The 20,317-nt window shown below is 46.4% G+C and overlaps 9 protein-coding genes across 9 annotated transcripts; 4 read left to right on the top strand and 5 right to left on the bottom strand.

Annotated features, from left to right (window-relative positions):
* Positions 1–970: 970 nt before the first annotated feature.
* Positions 971–1,684, bottom strand: FMAN_16171 (uncharacterized protein; the record flags this gene model as incomplete). The annotated part of the gene is made up of 1 exon (XM_041835282.1): positions 971–1,684. The coding sequence occupies one exon, from the start codon at positions 1,682–1,684 to the stop codon at positions 971–973; it is 714 nt and encodes a 237-aa protein (XP_041685462.1).
* Positions 1,685–2,124: 440 nt separating this feature from the next.
* On the top strand, positions 2,125–4,798 carry FMAN_08427 (uncharacterized protein; the record flags this gene model as incomplete). The annotated part of the gene is made up of 3 exons (XM_041835281.1): positions 2,125–2,558; positions 2,617–3,300; positions 3,358–4,798. 3 exons carry the CDS (start codon positions 2,125–2,127, stop codon positions 4,796–4,798), a joined length of 2,559 nt encoding a protein of 852 aa, XP_041685461.1.
* An 884-nt stretch (positions 4,799–5,682) lies between these two features.
* FMAN_08428 (uncharacterized protein) lies at positions 5,683–6,868 on the top strand (the record flags this gene model as incomplete). The annotated part of the gene is made up of 2 exons (XM_041835280.1): positions 5,683–5,885; positions 5,932–6,868. The coding sequence occupies 2 exons, from the start codon at positions 5,683–5,685 to the stop codon at positions 6,866–6,868; spliced, it is 1,140 nt and encodes a 379-aa protein (XP_041685460.1).
* Positions 6,869–7,270: 402 nt separating this feature from the next.
* Positions 7,271–8,575, top strand: FMAN_08429 (uncharacterized protein; the record flags this gene model as incomplete). The annotated part of the gene is made up of 1 exon (XM_041835279.1): positions 7,271–8,575. One exon carries the CDS (start codon positions 7,271–7,273, stop codon positions 8,573–8,575), a length of 1,305 nt encoding a protein of 434 aa, XP_041685459.1.
* Positions 8,576–9,683: 1,108 nt separating this feature from the next.
* FMAN_08430 (uncharacterized protein) lies at positions 9,684–11,537 on the bottom strand (the record flags this gene model as incomplete). The annotated part of the gene is made up of 3 exons (XM_041835278.1): positions 9,684–10,191; positions 10,242–10,599; positions 10,646–11,537. 3 exons carry the CDS (start codon positions 11,535–11,537, stop codon positions 9,684–9,686), a joined length of 1,758 nt encoding a protein of 585 aa, XP_041685458.1.
* Positions 11,538–12,482: 945 nt separating this feature from the next.
* On the top strand, positions 12,483–13,490 carry FMAN_08431 (uncharacterized protein; the record flags this gene model as incomplete). The annotated part of the gene is made up of 3 exons (XM_041835277.1): positions 12,483–12,983; positions 13,035–13,210; positions 13,259–13,490. The coding sequence occupies 3 exons, from the start codon at positions 12,483–12,485 to the stop codon at positions 13,488–13,490; spliced, it is 909 nt and encodes a 302-aa protein (XP_041685457.1).
* Positions 13,491–13,503: 13 nt separating this feature from the next.
* FMAN_08432 (uncharacterized protein) lies at positions 13,504–14,867 on the bottom strand (the record flags this gene model as incomplete). Its single annotated transcript, XM_041835276.1, has 2 exons — positions 13,504–14,792; positions 14,846–14,867. 2 exons carry the CDS (start codon positions 14,865–14,867, stop codon positions 13,504–13,506), a joined length of 1,311 nt encoding a protein of 436 aa, XP_041685456.1.
* Positions 14,868–15,234: 367 nt separating this feature from the next.
* Positions 15,235–16,047, bottom strand: FMAN_08433 (uncharacterized protein; the record flags this gene model as incomplete). The annotated part of the gene is made up of 2 exons (XM_041835275.1): positions 15,235–15,652; positions 15,707–16,047. The coding sequence occupies 2 exons, from the start codon at positions 16,045–16,047 to the stop codon at positions 15,235–15,237; spliced, it is 759 nt and encodes a 252-aa protein (XP_041685455.1).
* A 1,334-nt stretch (positions 16,048–17,381) lies between these two features.
* On the bottom strand, positions 17,382–20,259 carry FMAN_08434 (uncharacterized protein; the record flags this gene model as incomplete). The annotated part of the gene is made up of 9 exons (XM_041835273.1): positions 17,382–17,809; positions 17,858–17,965; positions 18,015–18,057; positions 18,104–18,263; positions 18,314–18,494; positions 18,550–18,754; positions 18,804–19,172; positions 19,221–20,035; positions 20,091–20,259. 9 exons carry the CDS (start codon positions 20,257–20,259, stop codon positions 17,382–17,384), a joined length of 2,478 nt encoding a protein of 825 aa, XP_041685454.1.
* Between the last annotated feature and the right edge of the window lie 58 nt (positions 20,260–20,317).

The raw sequence follows: 20,317 nt of genomic DNA, 5'->3' as shown, positions 1-20,317 counted from the left end.
TAAGTAGGCTCAGCGTAAACTACAAATAAATCACTAGTTGTTATCAAGAAAGAGCAACTATGCTCGGCAGCATCCTTGTAAGGAATATGCTTAGGATCTTATCTTCTCTCTTCCAAGCTGTATAAGACGGGCGTTATATTTTTCTTTTTCCTTTTCTACAAACTCGGTCATAAAGCTACGGGACTTTGCAGGAGCGCCTCGGCGTAGGCCTGAAGGATACTCTGCCACACTTTTCGGTTATCCGGTTTATCTCCCGGGATCTGGTGGTCTCTTCAGGAGGGTGCGTTTCCAAAATCGACCGAAGTGAATATAACTTTTTTTTGGCTTCGTTCCTTTGGGGCCAAAAAACCCCCTGTTTAGCTATCGACAGAGATATCACTAAACAACATTCATCTAGCACGCAAAATGTGCCAAGAGAATCGTCAAAGTAGCGCAAAGGAATTCGGATCGCATAGGGTAGTTGAGAAAAATATCCCGCAAAAAGAGGATGTCAGCAGAGTAAGATCCAAGCTTCTGACTCGGCCTAACTCTCATTACATCTACCAACTATCTGTCAATTGTGATATACCAATATCGCCTGCACAGCTTCTAAAGGCAGTCTCTGAAAAGAAGCTTAAGTCAGTCCTAAGACTCCGTAAATGATCTTGCCCGTTACATGTGCAAGTCGTCGAAGTATCAAACTCGTTGAGGGCTTGTTTTAAGGAACCAAGACTGAACCCATGATATGGATGGCTTGGGAGGGGCTTCAGACCACTTTCATGAAGATTTTGGTCGATGTACCCGAGTTGCATATATATGCACTGTATGCCGTACATTCTGGTTGTCGTATCGGTGACACAACGACGGTTCAACATGTCCCAACGCTTTTCGATCCCTTCAATCAAATAGCGGATAGAAGAAGTTCTGGAATGTTCAATTGCAACTGTTGAGCCTCGTCAGATCTTCAGTCTAATTCGTATATATCGCTTCACTAACCAACAACTTGATAGGGTATGGGCAACCCCAGTGTGGGTATTGGGCCTCGACTCGTACGGATTGCAGTCTCGGCCAATGAACGGAACCTCTTTCTGTCTGAAAAGACCCACGCAATTGTCAGTTTCAGTAGTAACTCTCTCGAGTAAAAGGATTCCTTCATCTCCTCGTCAATGTTTGAGATCCATGTTTCTGCCCATAGCTCAACTGCCTCGTGGCAACCATAGTAGTCCACGAGCACAGCAACTTTTGCCAATGTCTCAAGTCGTATTGTGCGAGGGACTTCCCGTGTTTTATGATGCAATGTCCTCATGAGCAAAAGAAAAGCTTCGCCATCCCAGTCATTGGCTGTGAGTGTCCACTTATAGCCAGGTTCAGGTTCTGTTTCTTTCCAATCGCCAGATAATGACTTTTTGAAATATGGAGACGTATTTATCAGAGTTTTTGAACAAAGCCTGAATCGCATTTGTAAAGGCTCTGGCTTAGCTTGAGCAAGCGACAAGTCGTCAGCCAACGTCTCGTATGGATCAGTGTGAGACTCCTTTGGAAATATGGAAGATTCGCGGCGTATCGACAATTCTGTCTGAAACTTAGGTAGGGCATTAGGCCATTCGTTTTCGGTATTGTGCATCGCAAATGTTGCGCCAGAATTGCGCAGTATCAAAAGCGTATCACCATCCGGTTGGACCTCTCGCACTTCGGAAATAGCCATAATGTGTAGCTTTACGAATATAGCCAACCTTTTTGTGAAAAGTAAAGTGCACGTTGAAGTGAATAATGTAATATTATTATTTTAGAGTAGAAAACGGTTAACAATGGTATGCTGGTCCAGTAGACAGTGTTATTACCCCGCACAACAAACCGTGAGAGCACGTGCCTTGAGATTAAAAAGGCTGCGAATCTTGTCTAGTTCCTTTCCATTCCCGGACGGGCTCATCGTTAAGAATAAAACGGCGAGGACGGCGCGTAATGCAGAGATCTTATTCGTCACGTTTTGTCTGACACAGCCTCAAGGCGTAGTGCGGGGCTGATTGGCAGTGTACCGCTGTGCTGGCAATGGCTAGCCAAACATCCTCATTTCATTCACCTTGCCCTTTTTTTCATCCTCCTCATTATTCTCATGATTAATGACCCTGAGTAAGACGCTAGTCAATGGAGGTGACATTCGGAGCCGTTGGGGATTTCATCTCCATTGGTGTGCTCATCAAGGATTTCATCGAACTCCTTGATGACAGTCGAGGCTCGGCTTGGGAGTACAACTCGTTAAAGCAACAACTTACCTTTCTTCGGCTGAACCTGGACCTCGCAAAGCGATCCTACGATGAGTACTACAAGGCCCCCCAGTTCCAAGATATTCGGAACACGCTGGAGAGTGTCGTGGATGAGGCAGAGAGACGACTGGAGGACATTGCAGTCAAGGTGCAAAAATACACATCAACCCTGTCTCAAGGCTCCACTGAGAGAAGGATAAAAAGGGTTACAAGAAAGGTACAATGGAGTCTTGAAAAGAAGGAGACGGAAAAGTTCTTGCTGGATCTCAATCGCTACACATCCATCATCCAATCATTGCAGTTTAATGCATTTGCGTAAGTGTCGTCCCTTACAAGCTTGTTCTTTCGACTCATAGCTGACCTGATTTTAAAGGCGTTTGATGGAACGCAGCTTTGACAGTAGCCAGAAAGAACACAGTGAGACCCATGAACTTGTGAGCAAACTTCAAAAGGACTTTGGCGACCGTTTCACTAGCCTAGAGGACGAGTTGAGAGCTGTCAGAACCAATTCCGCTAATACACAGCAATATCTCCTTGACATCAGTATGGTTGTCACTAGGCGACTCGACATTGTCACACAAACAGTCAACTCTTTGGGGGTTGCCGTACTGAGAGGTGTTTCGGGCATGTCTTACTTTGGGACATCCGTCTTATCTTTATTATCCGCCATGCACAACAACATCATAGGCCGTCTCGAACGTCCTCCGCATATGGGCCCTTATTTTACATTTGAAGATTATCTGGGTGTTGACTCGATCATATTGCTTAACTTTGTGGATTCCTGGAACGCCTTTGAGGGATCCTTACATGGCAAGTTCAAGGGCCGAAAGGGCGGCAGACGAGTGGCCCAGAATCGATTCCTCCTGCAGGATCATCAAACCGGAGACGAGATTGATCGAGATGCTCAATGGAGCCTGGCTGTCACACCAGGGTCTCGAATCAATATGAGCCTGATTTATGAAGTTAAGGAAGATGAGGAGGAAGCCCAATCCCTCAAGTGCCCGTTCCCATCATGCGGGGCAATGTGTGAAGGAGTTATAGGGATTGTGATACAATGGTAGGTTCAACCCGATACACTTAGCAAGTTACACCTGTTTGGCTAAAGCAATCGTAGCCCTTCATGTCAGCAACTATTTCGAAAGCTGCCAGGCATGTCTGACGATGACGAGCTTCCAGCAGCGCCCAATGCTCCTGATTCGGGGATCAACGATCCAATCATGAAGTTTGAAAGTAACTCTTCTGGGCCCGGCCAATCTCGCAAGAGAAAGGGAGGCCCCTTAGACAAAAGAAGAGCGCTGCGAGCCAAAAGGAAACCAACAGACGCTCGCAACACTGGCTCTGACTCGGACGACGCCGACTTGACGGGCATCAAGCGAGTGACTGTACTACCGATATTGCGGCTTGCTATACGACCAACTCCACCAAAATCCGAGTCAGAGCAGAATTTTGGAGATTCAGCACAACAAATTGCTGTCGAGGAACGGGGAACGAGTCACAACTTAGACAATGTCAACAAGAGTGGCAACGTTGAAAGGCCATCAGGTACCGAGTCACATCCCGGGGGCAAGAATAAAAGGATATCGGAGCTACGATCTGAATCTCATGAAGAGCAACTCGGGGCTGCGTATGTGAGCAGTATGTCATACCAGGAGAGTGACGGCTACAACGGAGACCCGTATGATAGGATTCCAGGCCCAGGCGCATATGTTTTTGAGAGCGTCTTGCCGGGTGGTTTTCTATCCAAAGATCCTCGACTGGAGTACTCATCCACAGGTTCCGCTCATAGACCATCAGCACCCCATAATAAGGGATCTGAGAAGAAGAAATCTGTTAAGAAGAGGATGCCAAAGGTCCGGAAGGCGACAGAAGCGGATGCAAAGCGCCATAAAATTCCCGCTGGATGTTCTTTGAAAAACTGGGACCCGGACGAGGAACCAATCCTGCTCCTTGGGAGCGTTTTCGACGCTAATTCTTTAGGGAAATGGATTTATGACTGGTCTGTATACGCTCATGGAGCTTCGACGCCGATATCGGATATGGCTGGAGACTTTTGGCTGCTACTTATTCAGCTAGCTGGTAAATTGAGGAGAGCGGAAGAGACAGTAGCAAGGGTCAAGTCAGTGGACTCTAAAGAGGTGGTAGAGGATTTCATCGAAGCAGGGGAGAGGCTTTGGGAGAAACTGGTGTCGCTGGTCAAGAAGTGCGAGGCTCCCATGTTGAAAGCAATCAAGCTCAAAGAAAGAAAAGGCAAAGACACATTTCGCAAGCAGAGCGGCGATGAGAAAGAATCTTCACAGGAGCCTAAGACTGAATCAGATGGTTTGAGAAACGAATCTGAGGAAGTGTCGGCGCCCAATGGGGGAAGTAATATCGAAAAGACGAAAAAGGTAAAACAAGATGTTGAGAAAAACGCGGGTGTTGTTTTCATTGAGACGATTTTTGGCAAAGATCAGGAGTTGGAACGAACTGAGCGGTTGATGCAGAACTTGCGACTCTACAACCTGAGATTCGACGCCAATTGCGAGAGTATACTAAGAAGCGAGCTAGAGAACTAGAGCTTCTCATAAATACTACCCTATATTCAACAAAGACATTAGCAGTAGTATGTACCTTTTTGAATAGTATTTAAAATGCTTTTCAGTTTAAGAAGTTTATTTAATGCTAAAGAAAGAGATTTAAGTAGCATATGTAGTAGCTATAAATGAAGATACTACCTACCAGACGAAACCTTATCTCGCTTCATGTGTATACATCTCAAAAATTGTAAAGCTAGACAATTTTCAACAATGATCTACAACATTCAGTAGCTGTTATTATAGATTCCTTGGGAGACAAAAAGACATCGCGGTTCATTCGCCCTAACAGGCCGTCAATTCACCAACCATTGTACCCTAAACCGAGGCAATTCAAACATTCACATGCCATTCTGATTGGCTACAAGATCAAAACAAAACAACAGTGCCGAAGCCCGAATCCACGAGACCTGGGGACCCCAGATTCTCCAGAACAATGCGATGCGCACCAATCAGACCAAACGTCACTAGTCAATGTAAGGGGAGCGCCCCGGACCTAGAGCCTAGCGCGTGGAGCTTCCACCGGCACATGACGCGGGGAAAGACTCTTGCGCGAGCTGTCAATTGGTGCGCTACCTTGCAGAGCCAGGAACATGACGATTTAGGTGAGTCGGATGAGTTTCTGAGAGGGTAATTGGCGCGTCAAAATAAAGGCTCAGAATTAGGTGGACTTTGCGAGTCTTGTTTAGGTTCGGCTGAACGGTAACCCAGGAATAGCTTAGAGTTTAGAGCACTTTTGGAAATGCAACGTCAAATCGGGATTGGTATGCTGTCACGATGCCAAGATATATAAACAGACATTCGTCCGTCATTTTTTATCTTCAGCAGATCAATTCATCCATACATTTCACACCATTCTCCTCATCATGCTTGGCATCAAGGCTTCCCTGTTATTATCGTGCTTGGCTATCCTCAACCCTGCATCATGCAGAGCCATTGAGGAGCGGGCCGTCGCGGATCATGCCGTGACGTTCCAGACCATCTACAAGCCTCCCTCCAACTACAACACTCCCAAGACGCTGTACGGCCGTAACGTCCAGCTTGCTGATGGAACCATCCTAGCTACTTGGTCAGTCATCCGGATGATCCGGAAGGTATTAGCTAACGCTGCGCAGGGAGAACTATAGTCCTGAACCACCCAAGGTGTACTTCCCCATCTACCAGAGCAAGGACAAGGGCTCGACCTGGGCTCCTCTGTCCAATGTGACAGACACCAAGAACGGCTGGGGTCTTCGTTACCAGCCCTTCCTTTACGTCCTGCCCCAGGCCATCGGCAATCTCGCCAAGGGAACTATCCTCCTTGCTGGAAATAGTATCCCCACTGATCTCAGCAAGACCAAGATCGACCTCTACGCCTCTACCGACAGCGGCAAGACCTGGAAGTACATCTCCAACATTGCTACCGGAGGAAAGGCCGTTCCCAACAATGGCGAGACTCCTGTCTGGGAGCCCTTCCTGATGGTGTACAACAACAAGCTCGTGTGCTACTACTCTGATCAGCGCGATCCTTCATACGGCCAGAAGTTGGTTCATCAGACTTCCAGCGACGGTGTCACCTGGGATGCTGTCGTCAACGACGTTCGAGGAACTGCTTACTCTCAACGTCCCGGCATGACAACCGTCGCTAAGCTTCCTAATGGAAAGTGGATGATGACCTTTGAGTACGGCGGAGGTGCTTCTCCCAACAACGCCGCTTTCCCTGTTTACTACCGCATCTCCGACTCTCCTCTCACTTTCGACAGTGCATCTAACCAGATTCTCACCGCTGGTAGCCGTGCACCCAGTTCTTCGCCTTATCTTACCTGGTCACCCTCTGGTGGATCTAGTGGATCCCTGATTGTTACTGCCAACAGCGATAACGGCATCTACATCAACACTAACCTTGGCGCTGCTGGCTCTTGGGTTTATTATGACATCCCTCAGCCCGGTGCCTATTCCCGACAGGCCATGGTTATGGATAACCCTGATTGGCTGTATGTTATGAGCGCTGGGTATCTCAACGGTGATAACTGGGTTACGGACAGTGTCTTTAAGCTTCCGAACCTGTCTTAGAAACGTTGGAACTAGCAATTCTATCCGAGGGTGATATAGCTGTTGTAGATAGTTAACGATGAATCATGAAAAGAATTCCCGTCATCGCCCAAATATTTTACAATTCATATTACACCTTCTTGTTCGAGACGTAGTGTCTTGGCATTAGTCAATGCGTGGCCTGACTTTGCAACCAACAACACAAACAAAATTAAAACATCGCTAACCTTTCCTAAAAAGAAGCATAAACTCTCCACTTTACGGACAATTCGGTGATAATCTAGGCAGAAGCCGGCTCCATAGACGAGAGCCAACAGCCTTGAGCCAACATGTTCAAATAATAAAACTGCATGTATTTCCGCCTTCTGACTTGCTTTTGTGATTACCTTCTTTTCTTTTATCAACTTCCCCGTTCATGTCGAGATGGGGGCCATCACTTCCGCGAAATGCTTTGCCCGCCTCATTTGGGTCAACATCAAATCAGTATGCCATGCGATAAAGAAAGTCATCTTGATGTTGCTCCCATTCTACGGCCTCACAGTGATACTCGGCTTCTATCAAGGTGTCATAATCGCCCTGTGGTATTCCGAAACCAAACAACAAAACGCCCGATTCCTCTTGAAAAATGTCCTGGAGTACAAGATCACAGAGTATTTCGACGAGCCTTACGATAATTGGTCTAATGTCGCACCTGTATTTCATGTACCACAAATCATCAACCCTCTCAAATGGACAGATCAATTGGGACTCAAGCCACCTAAAGGTTCGGGCTACGGGGACGAGTACGAGTTGGCAGGTCTGGGCCACTTATACCGAAGAACACGCCGTTCTTCGAAGGCACAGCTGTGGCATCACTGGATCTATCTGTCGGCGCAGCAAGAACCTTGGAGACAGCCCGACGGTCCGATCCTGCATGACCCTTGGGACAGAGCATTCGTGGAACTCTTGGAGTACAGGGACAAGCACGATACTATGGGACGATCGAACTTCCTCTATGTATCATGCCAAAAGAGTTTCCTCTGTGGATCCTGGCGTGTTGCTGCTCCGGCACTGCTACACTTCACTACTGAGGGAAACCGAAGTCGATTGACTGGTAACTCACCTGATATCCCGAATTACACACGTGTCAACACGCGAGTGTTCGAACTGCCCCTACGCAAAATAGCCATACCAGGCGTCTTCCCAAGCCACTTTGAGCAGATGAGATCTCTTACAGCAAGCAACTCGACCTTCTGGCAGTCAAAAGGTACATATTCGCATCTTGATCAGGTTCTAGCCGAAACAGAACCAGTGGTGAGGGATGCAAAAACAGCATATCCCTGGACCTATGGCTTGCTGGTCAAGGCGGAAGGTAAATGGACTCGCCTATGGGGACTAGAAGATACAGACTTGCGGGGATATATCTTTTTACTTTCTTTTGCATCATCTGTATTTCCAACATACTTGTACAAGTTCGCTCCTACAAATTGGGCTAGCCCGGGACCAGGACCTGAGCACAAGAGCAAAGATCCACTAGCACGAACACTTCAGAGCTTAGTGGATATGCTGAGTGAGGAGGAAAGAGAGAGGTTTAGAAAGACAGATCGCGGGGGAAGAATATTAGGGTTGGCAGAGGCGGGGCTGAAAAAAGAGCTGTGGAATACCAGGGAAGAAGTTCTTAAGGATGTTCGTAATGCCTTGGGACTACATAAAGATAGGAAGGTCAAGGGCCGGTCAGGAAAGAAATAGCTTCAGCTTTGCTTCAGAGCATATTGAGCATTAGCAGATAAGTAATGGAGTAAATAGAATACTATCTCAACTACTGACTACAGTTTCTTAGAGATTTATCTGGGGACAGCTTTATGGATAGTTTTAAGCCACCGTGTAGGATACCTGAGATCCAGAAACCCCTCGGTTAAGTTCATATCTAGTGTCGCAGAGATCTCGAGGCTGGAGTACGGCTGACAACGAAAATATAGGAAGTCCATGTGAACTGTATCAAAATCAGTAGCAACTCAATGGCAAGCATCGATAATATCGGATCTATCTTTTGGTGTAACGCAAGTTGATTAATGGTTAGAGCTTATATAATATCTCGTGAACTGGAGTCTTATTAGCTACCTGAGCTTAATCCAGGGTTACCACCCCGCACATTTTGATCTAACCCAATTCGGCAATTTCGCCCCCTTTACACCATCAGCCGTTTAACCTTATAGGCAGGGAAAATCGGGCTTCATTGATCCGGACTACCGAGATATATTAAGTTAATATACTAAAAAATACTAATTAATTTTAGGCTTCTAAAGGCAATATATATATAGCCTTAATAAAGATAAATCTTCTAATTAAAATTATAATAATATACTTTTATAATAACTTAATTAATAACCTTATTAGCAGCCATAGCTACTAATAAAGTCACGCATGGCATAAATAAATACAGTCAAAATCACATTAAGTTCCCTCGAAGAGGGGTGCAACGCAAGTCTGTGAAATGTAGTACGTTGGAACTTCCCTAGTACAAAGGCCTAGCAATATTGTACATTGACAACCAAAGGCAACAATACATCGCATTCCTGCAATTCTCATTCGACAGGTTAACGTTATCCCCGACCACTGCATCTAGAGACCGGATAATTGCGATCTAATGACCATTACTACCCAGATAAAGTAGCAGGATCTGGATGTTTGTCTTGACTTGGATGATGATACCTCGGAGACTTGGCACATAGTTATTGGTGAGCTGTTATTCAATCTTGTATAATCATCCCTTACCGCCTTGTCATTCTTGAAGTCCCCTCCTGTGTAAAGCTTCTGCGCTACATAGTTACTATGAAGTAGTTAACTACGAATTCTCTCAAGATCTCCCCAACATTTGGATAGTCTTTCCGAGTGCCTTTAAGTCATCTTGCTTCTCCTTGATCTCCTGTTCCAGCCTTTTATACTTTTTTACCATCTCTGCAAGGAGATATTTGTCATTCGACCTTTCATCCTCTTCAGCCCTTGGTCTCTCCTTCATGCCATTGTCTCTAATAGCTTCATCTGGTCCGAAGTCTTGGCGATGCTGAGTGATAGCTGTGGCCGGAGTTGACGTTGATGCTGACCTTGGACGAGATTGATTGTTGCCCTGGCCAAGGTCTTCCTGGCTATGCTTGCAACTGTCAACATGTCTTTTTAGATGGAATCCACGCTTGAAAGGCTTTCCTTTGGACCTCTTGCAGCCGCGATTCGGACATAGTAATGATTCCACTAAGATTGATGCATGTCTGTGTTTCTCTGTTCGATGTCGGTTTAAAGTAAATGGCCTGGCAAATGTCCGTTGACAGTCTGGACACGCAAAGGGGGCTTTCGTCTCCTCGACCTTGCTGTATCTTATTTAGCACATATTCTGACATCAAGTGAGCTTTGTACTTACTCATCCGAGTTAATCGTTCGGTGGCCATCGCCACTGCTGTCGGCATTGCCTGTAGCATCCGCCTCCCCGCTATTGTCAGCACTGATGGACGCCATAAGATTCGATCTTTCCAGGGCGGCGGCTGGCAATATCTCAGCCGGATCTTGCGACGCCAATTCCAACCTTTCCGAATCACCCCGGGACGTCATGTCCGGGTTCAGAAAGTTCGGATCTTGAGGGATGGTTTGAGCAAAGGTCAATGGATGGATCAGTTCATTCATTAACTCAACATCTTGAGCCCAGAGTTCTTCCAGGGTATCCTGACTGAGATATCGTCTGTTGTCGGACCCATCTGCAACCGATGCTTGAGGCCCCTCTGCTGTTGTACGTTAGATAGACTTCCACAAATTCTGTGGGGAAATTACCTTCAATTCCGATACCATAAAATTCGGCGTGAAAGTCATGAGCAGCTGGCACGGGCGAGATAATGGGGTCAGCAGCATTTCCCCATTCATGCTCAGGTTGGCGACAACCGATGATGAACATCCAACAGACACCCCAGAGTACCAACAGCGCTGGGAGAATTGTCCACGGCATTGTTGTACAAGTATGCCTGATGTTGTTTGGAAACTCAAAGATGGGCTCAGCCAGACCTTGTTCCTCCGTCGCATCTTTCATGCAGCTCAAGTCCTCGTATCTGCACCTAAACCATTGTTTCAATCTCTCCAATATGGCTTCAATCTGGTCGATCAAGTTCATAAGGGTCATTTCTTCGTAGGTGAAGAGCAAGTCATTCTTCCCAAGTATTTCAAGGAGTGAAGAAGATAAATTCATGAGCTCTAGCCATTGTCGTGCTGATTCCAAGTCTTGCTCGCGTTTCAGAAGAGGAAGCAGACAGTCACTGAATCGCCTCAAACTGCGCGACTGGAGGGAATGATCATAGGCGATCTTTCTGAATTCGCGTAGTTGTGGACTGAGTGTGGAGGAGGCGATGGGGAGCTCATTATGCTGGTGCAAGAGCGTATGGTGTATAGCCTGGAGAGCCTCCCACTGCTCGAGGTTGGGATCCAGATTGCTTTCGATGTTTCTGGGCTGGGCTTTTCCGATTCGAGTGCATGCTTCTTCCACCTTTACTAGGCTTGCATAGACAGTTTTGACATCGGACAAAGAAGAGCATTGCTTCTTAATTGGGGTTTTTCGTTGTTGCAAATGTACTTTAACATATTGAATAGTGAGAGGATCCAATCTCTCTTTCTCTTGACGATCATAATCATAGAGATAAAAGGGGCAAACCCATCTTTCAGTAACATATGCCATCAAAGCAAAGGACGAGGTCGACGAATGGACCAGTCAGGACAACAAAAAGAGGTGTGACCCTGGAAGCTATCAAAGTATGTGGTGGTGGGAAAGAATTGACCTTTCATTTGCCGTGATTTATGTTCAGGAAAAGTTTGGGGTGAGTCTGAAATGAGCTTCAGTGCAAAATATGAGGTGCAGTTTTGGGGTGCAGCGGGGTAGGTTTTGGGGTGCAAAGTGGCGCAATGCGAACCAGTTGCCTTAGTACTTGGAGCCAATAAGAACATCCAAAACAGCCTCATCATCTGGAACTTGAAATGGTGCTGCCTGAACAGAGAACCCAATTCGGCGGTAGATCCATTCGGGGAGCACTCGGGATAATCATGGGGGCGAAATATTAACGCACCTCAAAACGTCAGATTGAAAAATCCAGAAGTGCCTATGGATGTTACATAAGAAGATTATTTGGATGGCCATGCGCAAAATGTGATGTCTTGGAGGTTACACAGGCATCATGGCACTAGCCCTCATTTTGGTAAACGCCGCTATGGACAAACCACAAGTTTAGTCTGATACAAGGATACAGACAGAAATAAATTCCAAGCTTTAATCGTAATAATATCCCTCAATTAGGTAAGTGTCATTATAAAAGCCTTACGCTGTAGACTATAAAGACTGTTAAGAAGGAAATGAATTGTTACTATAGGTTAACTGCTGCGTGTTCTCTTTCTAGATGTTGTGATGAGAAGACCCACATAAAGCTGGAGGCTATACTTCTTTGGGAAGTTACTGAGAGAGACCTCGATTTAACTTCTTAATTCGGTTGCTAATATGAGAAAGCGCGGTTGGGAACATGACTACAAGCAAGTATTAAAAGGCATATCACTTGCGACTGAAATTCTTGAAATCTCTCTCCTGATTGTAAATCATTGGAATTTACCTGTTCCTTTCTCATCAACCGCAAACATGTGCTCTTCCTCAACCTATCCCACAGAGGCTGGAACCGCAATCTCGACATTGCATGCCAATGACCCTGGGACAACTGCAGACACCATCATCAATGCCCTAGAGAGAGACGGTGCCTTGATCGTCAAAGGCATAGCCTCCAAAAGCCTATGCGAACAGATTCGAAGTGACCTAAAACCGCTCTTTGACTCAGACGTCAAAGATGATTCAGGCTTCTTCCCCCCCACCACGAAGCGCGCAACCGGGTTCTTTGCTACCTCAGACGCATGTGTCGAACTAGCCATCAACCCCTTGTTCCAATCTGTTGCCGAGAATGTCCTGGGTAGTAAGTACACATACTGGGAAGGTCAAGAGCAGTTGACCGTTTTTGGAAAGCCCTACATTGCTAGCGCTGTTGGGTTCCGCGTTGAGCCTGGTGGAAAACAACAGGCTCTTCATAGAGATGATTCGGATTATCACCCTAGGAACTGCGACGTGCCCGTGATGCTCGGTTGCGTGACGGTGAGCCCCATCCCGCTGAGCCGAACAGTCCGAATTATCTAACGTCGCTAGGCTTTGACCAAGACGACTAAAGAGAATGGCGCGACTATTGTGATCCCAAAGAGTCATCTCTGGGGCCCTGATAGATGCCCATTAGATGAAGAGGCTGTCCCCGGAGAGCTAGAAATCGGCGATGCTATGCTCTTCCTGGGCAACGTGTATCATGCAGGCGGAGCCAACACGACCAAGTATGCCTATCATATCTATCCCAGTATCATGCAAACTAACTAATAAAGGCATGATGCCCGAGAAACAATTGGCATGTTCATGTGTAAGGGAACATTGAGACAGGAAGAAAACCAGTACCTGAGCATACCCCCAAAGGTTGCAAAAGCTCGGAACTTCCCCCCCAAGATGCTCAGATTGTTGGGGTATGGTATGTGTCCACCGGCTTTGGGCTACTACAAGTATCGGGATCCGATGAAAGTCATCTTCGGGATTGAGGATGAAGAAACTATCAAGAAGTAAAAAGTCTATTTTATTAAACTGCCAGAATTCTTCTACCGAGACCTTCCCATTGGTTTGCTAGTACACGCCAGTCTGGATCTCTACCGGACCAGAATGTCTCGAGAAATGTAAGAACGTCTCCGTGATGCTTGAATCCTGTGACGTCAGACAAGCTTTGGTAAAGATCTCTCACTATGAGCTGCCTGTCGTCATCGCCGTAACATTCTGTCCCAGCGATGAAGATTGGCCATGCGAGGTTATGAATGCACGCATGTAGATTCTCCATACCAGTCAGTAGTCGGAACAAATCGAGCAGACCGACTGTCTCTTCTGGGCAGAACTGATGACCAAGGCATCTTGCAGTGTACAACAGCGCAGCATTATGATAGGCATCAACAAGCCGTATAAAATCCCCACGATCAACAGCTGAGCACAAACCGCTGCTGCCAACTTCCATCAAAGTCTCCCCTCGTGCTTGCACAAACTCGCCCCTCCAATCGCGAGTTGAGCCCTGGGCTGAACCGCTACGAGATATGAGCGTCACATCATGAAGAAGCAGTAGATAAGCCGAGAATGACCTATCCTCCCCGAACTCAATAGGCCGAATCTCATCTTGCACGTCTGTCGCGTCGAATATAGTGGTGCAAGCGAAAATATCATACATGGAAAGCTGGTTTTGTAAGAAGCCGAAAAGGCTACTCTTGGGAAAGTCCAGTGTGGATAGAGTGTTGACTAACGCACGAGCTGCCTTTCGATGGAAATCAGCAGCATCTGCACCGCCAGTATGAGCTAGTTCGTAGGATGACAGGACCATCATCGACGAGAGTATCCATTCTGCTGTATCAGCAGTCACTGTGAGTTGGGGATGTGCGGTCATGTCGTCAACACCGTGCATGATCATCGACAAGACATGATCCCTATCTTTCTCATAAACGGTTGATGGCGTGAAGTCTCTTGCTGCGTGCTGAGCTGAGACAGCGCATATAGCGAGACGTACTGCTTCGTTCGTCTGAGCAAGAGGCAGAACCTTTTGACGGTAATAATTCTTTTCCGAGTCGATCCAGACCATCAACCCGGCAATGTTCTTGTCATAATAGTCTAACAGCTGTTGGGTGTTGTTGTCAAGACTCGGCGAGGAGGTGGATGCTTGAGACTCAGGGAAAGGGAATTGGACACCCCGAAGATGACCACGAAGAGCCACGCCCTGAACCCATCGAAGTCTCGGACCGTAACCAGGGCATGTAAATCCCCTGCCAAGACATTTCTGACAGCTCGGTTGGCCAAGATCGCAGATGATCCTTCGCTTCGAGCAAGTTGAGCAACCTGTGATGGAACGAGTGAGTGAATAATCATAGTTCAAACACTCTTGAACTTACCTTTGCCCTTTGGCCGTCCCATCATACATTTCTCTTCCTTGATGTTGTAGTGAGGGGCGGAGTTTTAGCTGAAACCCACATACCCCGCAGTTACATCACGTGCTTTGCTGTCCATAAATCAGCATCTTACCTGCGATATGTTCTAGGTAGCGTAAGAGTATTAGTGCAGGGACTTTGTGAGAATAGCTCCTGTAAATACCGTCCGTTGAGCTCGGATCTAGCTAAAAATAGACATAAACTTTCCCTTGATCGGACATATAATGTATCTGTCTTAGCTTTTGATGCTGGGAGTAAGTCTCAGACGTTATATGAACCTTTCCTTTGCCTCTCCTTATCTCTCCCCGGAGAGCTGAAATTGGCGATGCTATGCTCTTCTTTGGCAACGTTGTTCATTTGAACAGTTTGGCCAATACCTTTGCACGTGATACTGCGTGACGTCCTATTTCTCCCTTCTTTGACTTCTGTCCCTTCCCTCTTGTATTCTTTTTCTTTTTCTTCATCCGGATCTCAATACCATTAATCTGTCTTGGAACAGAGCCTTCCCTATGTGTTGTACAGCAGGGGACTACAATCGGGTTAATCCACTGATCTCCATCCATATTCGGGACAACAAAGCCATTGCGTCTCCCATGGCCTTCATGATCGTTTTCATCCAGAATCAGGTGGACGTTGCCTAACATGTCATCCTTGTCATCAGTGGGATCAATGTAAGAGTCTCCGGTGTTTGTACGCAGGACTTGGGGACGACCCTCTAAGCTTTCAAATAGAATGGCATTGCCATTGATCTGAGATCCCCACCCTATTTGGCTGAGAGTCTTATTAGCAAGCTATGTAGCAACTGTTCCGTCATCGATAACATACGGACGTTTCCATGCCCTCCAACTAGCGTCCTCTGGAGACGTTGCTTCGTGTTGTTCCTGGTGCTTGATTCCCATCACCCTTTTACCACACGTGGCCAGAAGATCATTCATCTTTTCTTCTTCTCCCATTGTGTTATCTTTTGATATTGTGTCTCTGTTACCGATTCCACTTAAATATTGTGGGCCTTTTCGTTGAACCTTTGGTGTCGTCCAAGCAGTTCGTGTAGGAAAAGATGTAGAAGATGGGGAGGTCCTAAGTTCTCTCTGTTGATTTGAGGTTTCAGCCATAAGTGATGAGGAGGCCCAACGCCTCCAGTCAGGTCCACTAGCATAAAAGCTCATCATAAGGGTCGTAGAAAGAGGTAATGTCGCGGAGTTTCTTCGTTATAACATACGGGCGAAATTTATCACAAGAAACTGTCGGCAAGATGAATTTGAATGGGGTCTTGGATCTCTCACGATGCTTTTGTGATGTGTTGTGAGAGATGATTATCTGAGACGCGTCGCGTAAGTGGAGGCTGGGGCTTTGCGTTGAGGGTTGTGCTGCCAGGCATAAATATGGGGCCACGCGTGAAATTGTCTTTTATTGGATGGATATCCTTGCAAGGCTGACTGCCTCACGGGCGGCCTCTATGGTTCATCAGGTTTTCATCTTAAAATCTCATCACATTCTATCCTAAGAGAAATCTTCAATAAATTCAACAACATCTTCATAATAATCATGGCTACTCGGCAAACGAGTTATTTTTTGGCGCCAATTAGCAGCCCATCAGAAAGCTCAATCCGACTAGGCAATATTATCTCCATCCCAGCATTAGCTGACGAACCCATCAATGAAGAGCAGCTTCCCCCAAATGAAGCATCAATGGACGTCATCGAACACAACCAGACCAATTTCACATTTGATATGAGCGCGAAAAACGACCGGTCATTTGGTATTTGGGCATCTTTTTTGCAAACTCTAGGTATTGGAGGCGATGTAAATGTCGACCGGTCTAAAGAGCACACTGAGCAGTGGGCCTGCGAGAATCTGAAGACATTATCTTTCAATCCAACGATCTCCTATGTCTCGCAGTGCTTGAACGATGAGGGAGTGCAAAGGTTCATGCGTGCTAATAAGCCTTGGTTCGCTACAAATAAGTTATACATGATCACTGGTATCAAAATCGCGTATGGAGCCGCTTCAACAATCGAACATGCAAAGCAGAGAGGACTAAATCTCAAATTCGGCACTGAATTCACGTCCCAAGGTGTTCCAATAAGTCTGGGTCCACAGATCGGAGGCAGCAACACCATATCGACCAAGCAGTCGCAGAGCGGGGGGAATCCTTTTGTGTTCGCCTTCCGTTTGAGACGGATCAAGATCTCGCGACAAGGCGTGGTAAATCATGAGAGATACAACAAGGGAACCGTTCTTGGGATCAAAGAGGAGGGTAGGGAGCAAGACGTTGAGATTGTGGTTGAGGGTGTTGAGGACTTTGATGCCGGTGGCGAGGAATTTCAGCTTAACAGTAAGGATGCTTTTGATGAAGGGTCGCCATCCGATGTTCCCTGTAAAGCTGTCATAGTCGAGGAAAACTAGATAGAACTTGACGAAGCAATTGCCAAATTGGAGGACGACGATTCACACGGCTTATTGCGCGCAACTAGTTGAAGATTTAACCTATTGGAGCTATTTACCGCGCTCCCTTGTCCCTCTGAATCTCATCCGCCGTGTAAGTCCTATTCAACTCCAACAAATACTCATCAAACTTCTTCGCTTCGTTAATCACAACCATGAGATGCTTATACGACAGTGGCTCTTTCTGATACCTAGCCAGCTGTCTTGCCGTCGACACTGCGTTTCGAATCTGTCGGCCATTGAGATTAGCATCGGCTAGCTCATCAAGCTTGTCTAGTATCTCATCCACTTCTGCTCCGTAAGATAGACCGCTTTGCTTTGTGGAAGCTTCTTCTTCTAGTCTTCTAAGACGGGTGAAGAAGTTTATCCAGATCTGTCGTCTTTGATCTTGGTCGAGGTTTTTGTAGCGGAGATTTAGCTGGATGCGAGATTTGAAGGCTTCGTCAAAGATTCCGACCCGATTGCTTGTGAGGATAAGGATGCCTACAACGTGTTAAGACTTCGTCGCGTCATATGCTGGGGTGATGTTACCATCGTAGTATTCCAAGACGCGTAAGAATACCGACACCAGAGCATTTCGCTCAAGGTTAACTAATGATCGCTGCTCCAAGAAAACATCTGCCTCGTCGAGAAGAACAACTAGCAAAGTTAGAGAGATGTCAAGAATAAAGGACCAACAGGGACATACCGCAGCCCCAGGTCTTGCCAAGGTGTAAGACGACATTCAGGTACTAGACATGGTTAGTCAGAGCTATATAGACTGAAGGTAAGATAGACCTGTTCGACGTCTTCTGCCTTGGTGCCAATATCACCACATGTCACTCTATATAATGGCTTTCTTGCAACTTCGGCAACACTGCTCCTTGTTAGATGTTTATCCATCAAGACGGGAAGAATGTACCTTTCTGCAGTGAGTGTCTTGCCTGTACCTGGCCCTCTGTAAAATTGTTAAATGCTGGTAATTTACTAAAATTAGATATAACGTACCCGTGGAGAAGAATGAAAAGACCATTGCCTTTCCCGCGAATGAGATCAGCGTTCTCTGTGGTTTGAAGCTGGTTCGTCACTACAGCTTGTATAAGGAGCTTTGTCTCATCTTGAATAACAAGGTGATCGAAAGCCTCAGTATTCCAAACGACATCGCGTAGGAAGTGAACATCCAAGTTGACTTCACATCGGTAAGCACGTGCTCTCAGCTTTAGACTTTAGTAGAAGTCTCTTACCCCATTCTTTCTTATCCATGTTGAACCCAAAAATCGAAGTTGGAAGACACATAAAGAAGTCATCCCCAAGGTCCGGATTCTCCTGGGACATGTATCTTGATTCAAGACTGTTTGGACCTGGAGATGACTGTCGCTGGGCCCGCACATTAGATTCACGATGTAGCTTCTTGTACGTTATAATATCGACCATGAACCGAGATCCGATCTAAAAGCTGTCAGCAGCCAGCAAAGACCAGGCTTCAATAGTGGCGTACTGAATCTTGAACCTCCTCGCTAGTCTCCTGAGAAAGCCCAACATAATTCCGGAACCTGCATTTCCAGAACATCTTTCCGCGCTTTTGTAGAACTTGAGTAGTCTGATGGCTAGCATACTTAACAGGGTAAAGCGGTAAATCTGTGATCTTTGACTCCTCTAGCTCATCAAGTAGCGTGATAGGAAGGTCTTTGATTGGAAACTTCTCAGAGGCTTTACGAAAAGCGCCGTCGAACTTCCAGAATACGACATCAATGACTGCTGAGTAGTCTAGTACTGGTTGTCGAATAAGCCAGCCTTGAACTACTACGCCTTGAAGCTTTGAAATATCGCGCCCTTTTTCTGTTGATATGGCGATTTCGTCAGGAACCTGATCCTGATTAGTAAAGATACGGTACTATGCAGTTCTGTTGCTTACGAAAAGATAATCCATGTACTTGAGAGATATCTTCTTTCTGGCCAGCAGCTTATCGACTGTCTCCCATTCCTCTGCCATGCGCTCAAGGACATATTCACGAACCAAGTTAGCCATCGGTGACCATGAGGTATACGCATACTGGTCAAGAGCTGCATCGATCTTCTTTCGACGATGGAACCACCATATATATGGATGTTTCATTTCCTCGCCCTTTTCAAAGTTAGTATGAGGAATATCCGCCAACGCAGTTTCTGAAAAGTCCTCCATAGCTGAGCTGAGGTCTGAGGAGATAATTGATATGTGCTCAGCAACCAATAGTGAGGAAGCTTCGACTTGGCGATGAGGTTCCATATAGGCTTTCGAACGACTATTGTACTGTTGTCCGCAGCATCTGTACTCTTTGTAAACAACAAAAACAACCTCTTTGTTTCTTTCGAGAAATAACTCAAAGTTCAAGATTGGTTGACTTCCTCTTAGGTGAGCATTATTAGGCCCTGACTCGACTACCCACGGATGGTCCAGGTACCGTCTACCCTCCATTTTGGATTGCTCGCAGCGAACCGAGTGTATGATCTCATATCGTAGGGGTCCTCGATGAGCATCGTATTTAGCCTTTATTTTCTCAACTTCCTTGAGACTCTTGGCTGCTTTTCCCATGGCCTGAAAGACCTCTTCATCTAGAGCATCAGGAGATACGTTTAGGAGCCTACATATCTCATTGCGCCAGCTGAACGGAACCATTGGCCGATACCGTATGTTGGCATCATTCTCAGGCTCCGATAGTGGAGGATATTCGGCATCCGCGTCTTGGGCGCCTATTTACCCAAATGTGTGAGCTATATCGCACAAATAGCGGGGTTGAACACTGACTGGCGTCATCGTAGATCTTTCTTCTCGGAATATCCACTTCAGAGCTAGCAGGGCTTATTATTTTGCGCTGTCGTCCATCGGCGTCCGCACGAGACGATTCTTTTCTACTATTTCGGATCACTGCACGGGGCGGTTCGAGTTCTCTAGGAGGCCGCGATCTGGAAGCCATATTTCGGTGACGGTGGGTAGAGTAAATAAATGAAATCAGGCATAGAATCAGGCTGTGA

Source organism: Fusarium mangiferae (assembly GCF_900044065.1).
Source record: "Fusarium mangiferae strain MRC7560 genome assembly, contig: FMAN_scaffold009, whole genome shotgun sequence".
Classification (NCBI taxonomy): Eukaryota; Fungi; Ascomycota; class Sordariomycetes; order Hypocreales; family Nectriaceae; genus Fusarium; species Fusarium mangiferae.
This window is presented reverse-complemented; position numbering and strand designations above follow the sequence as displayed.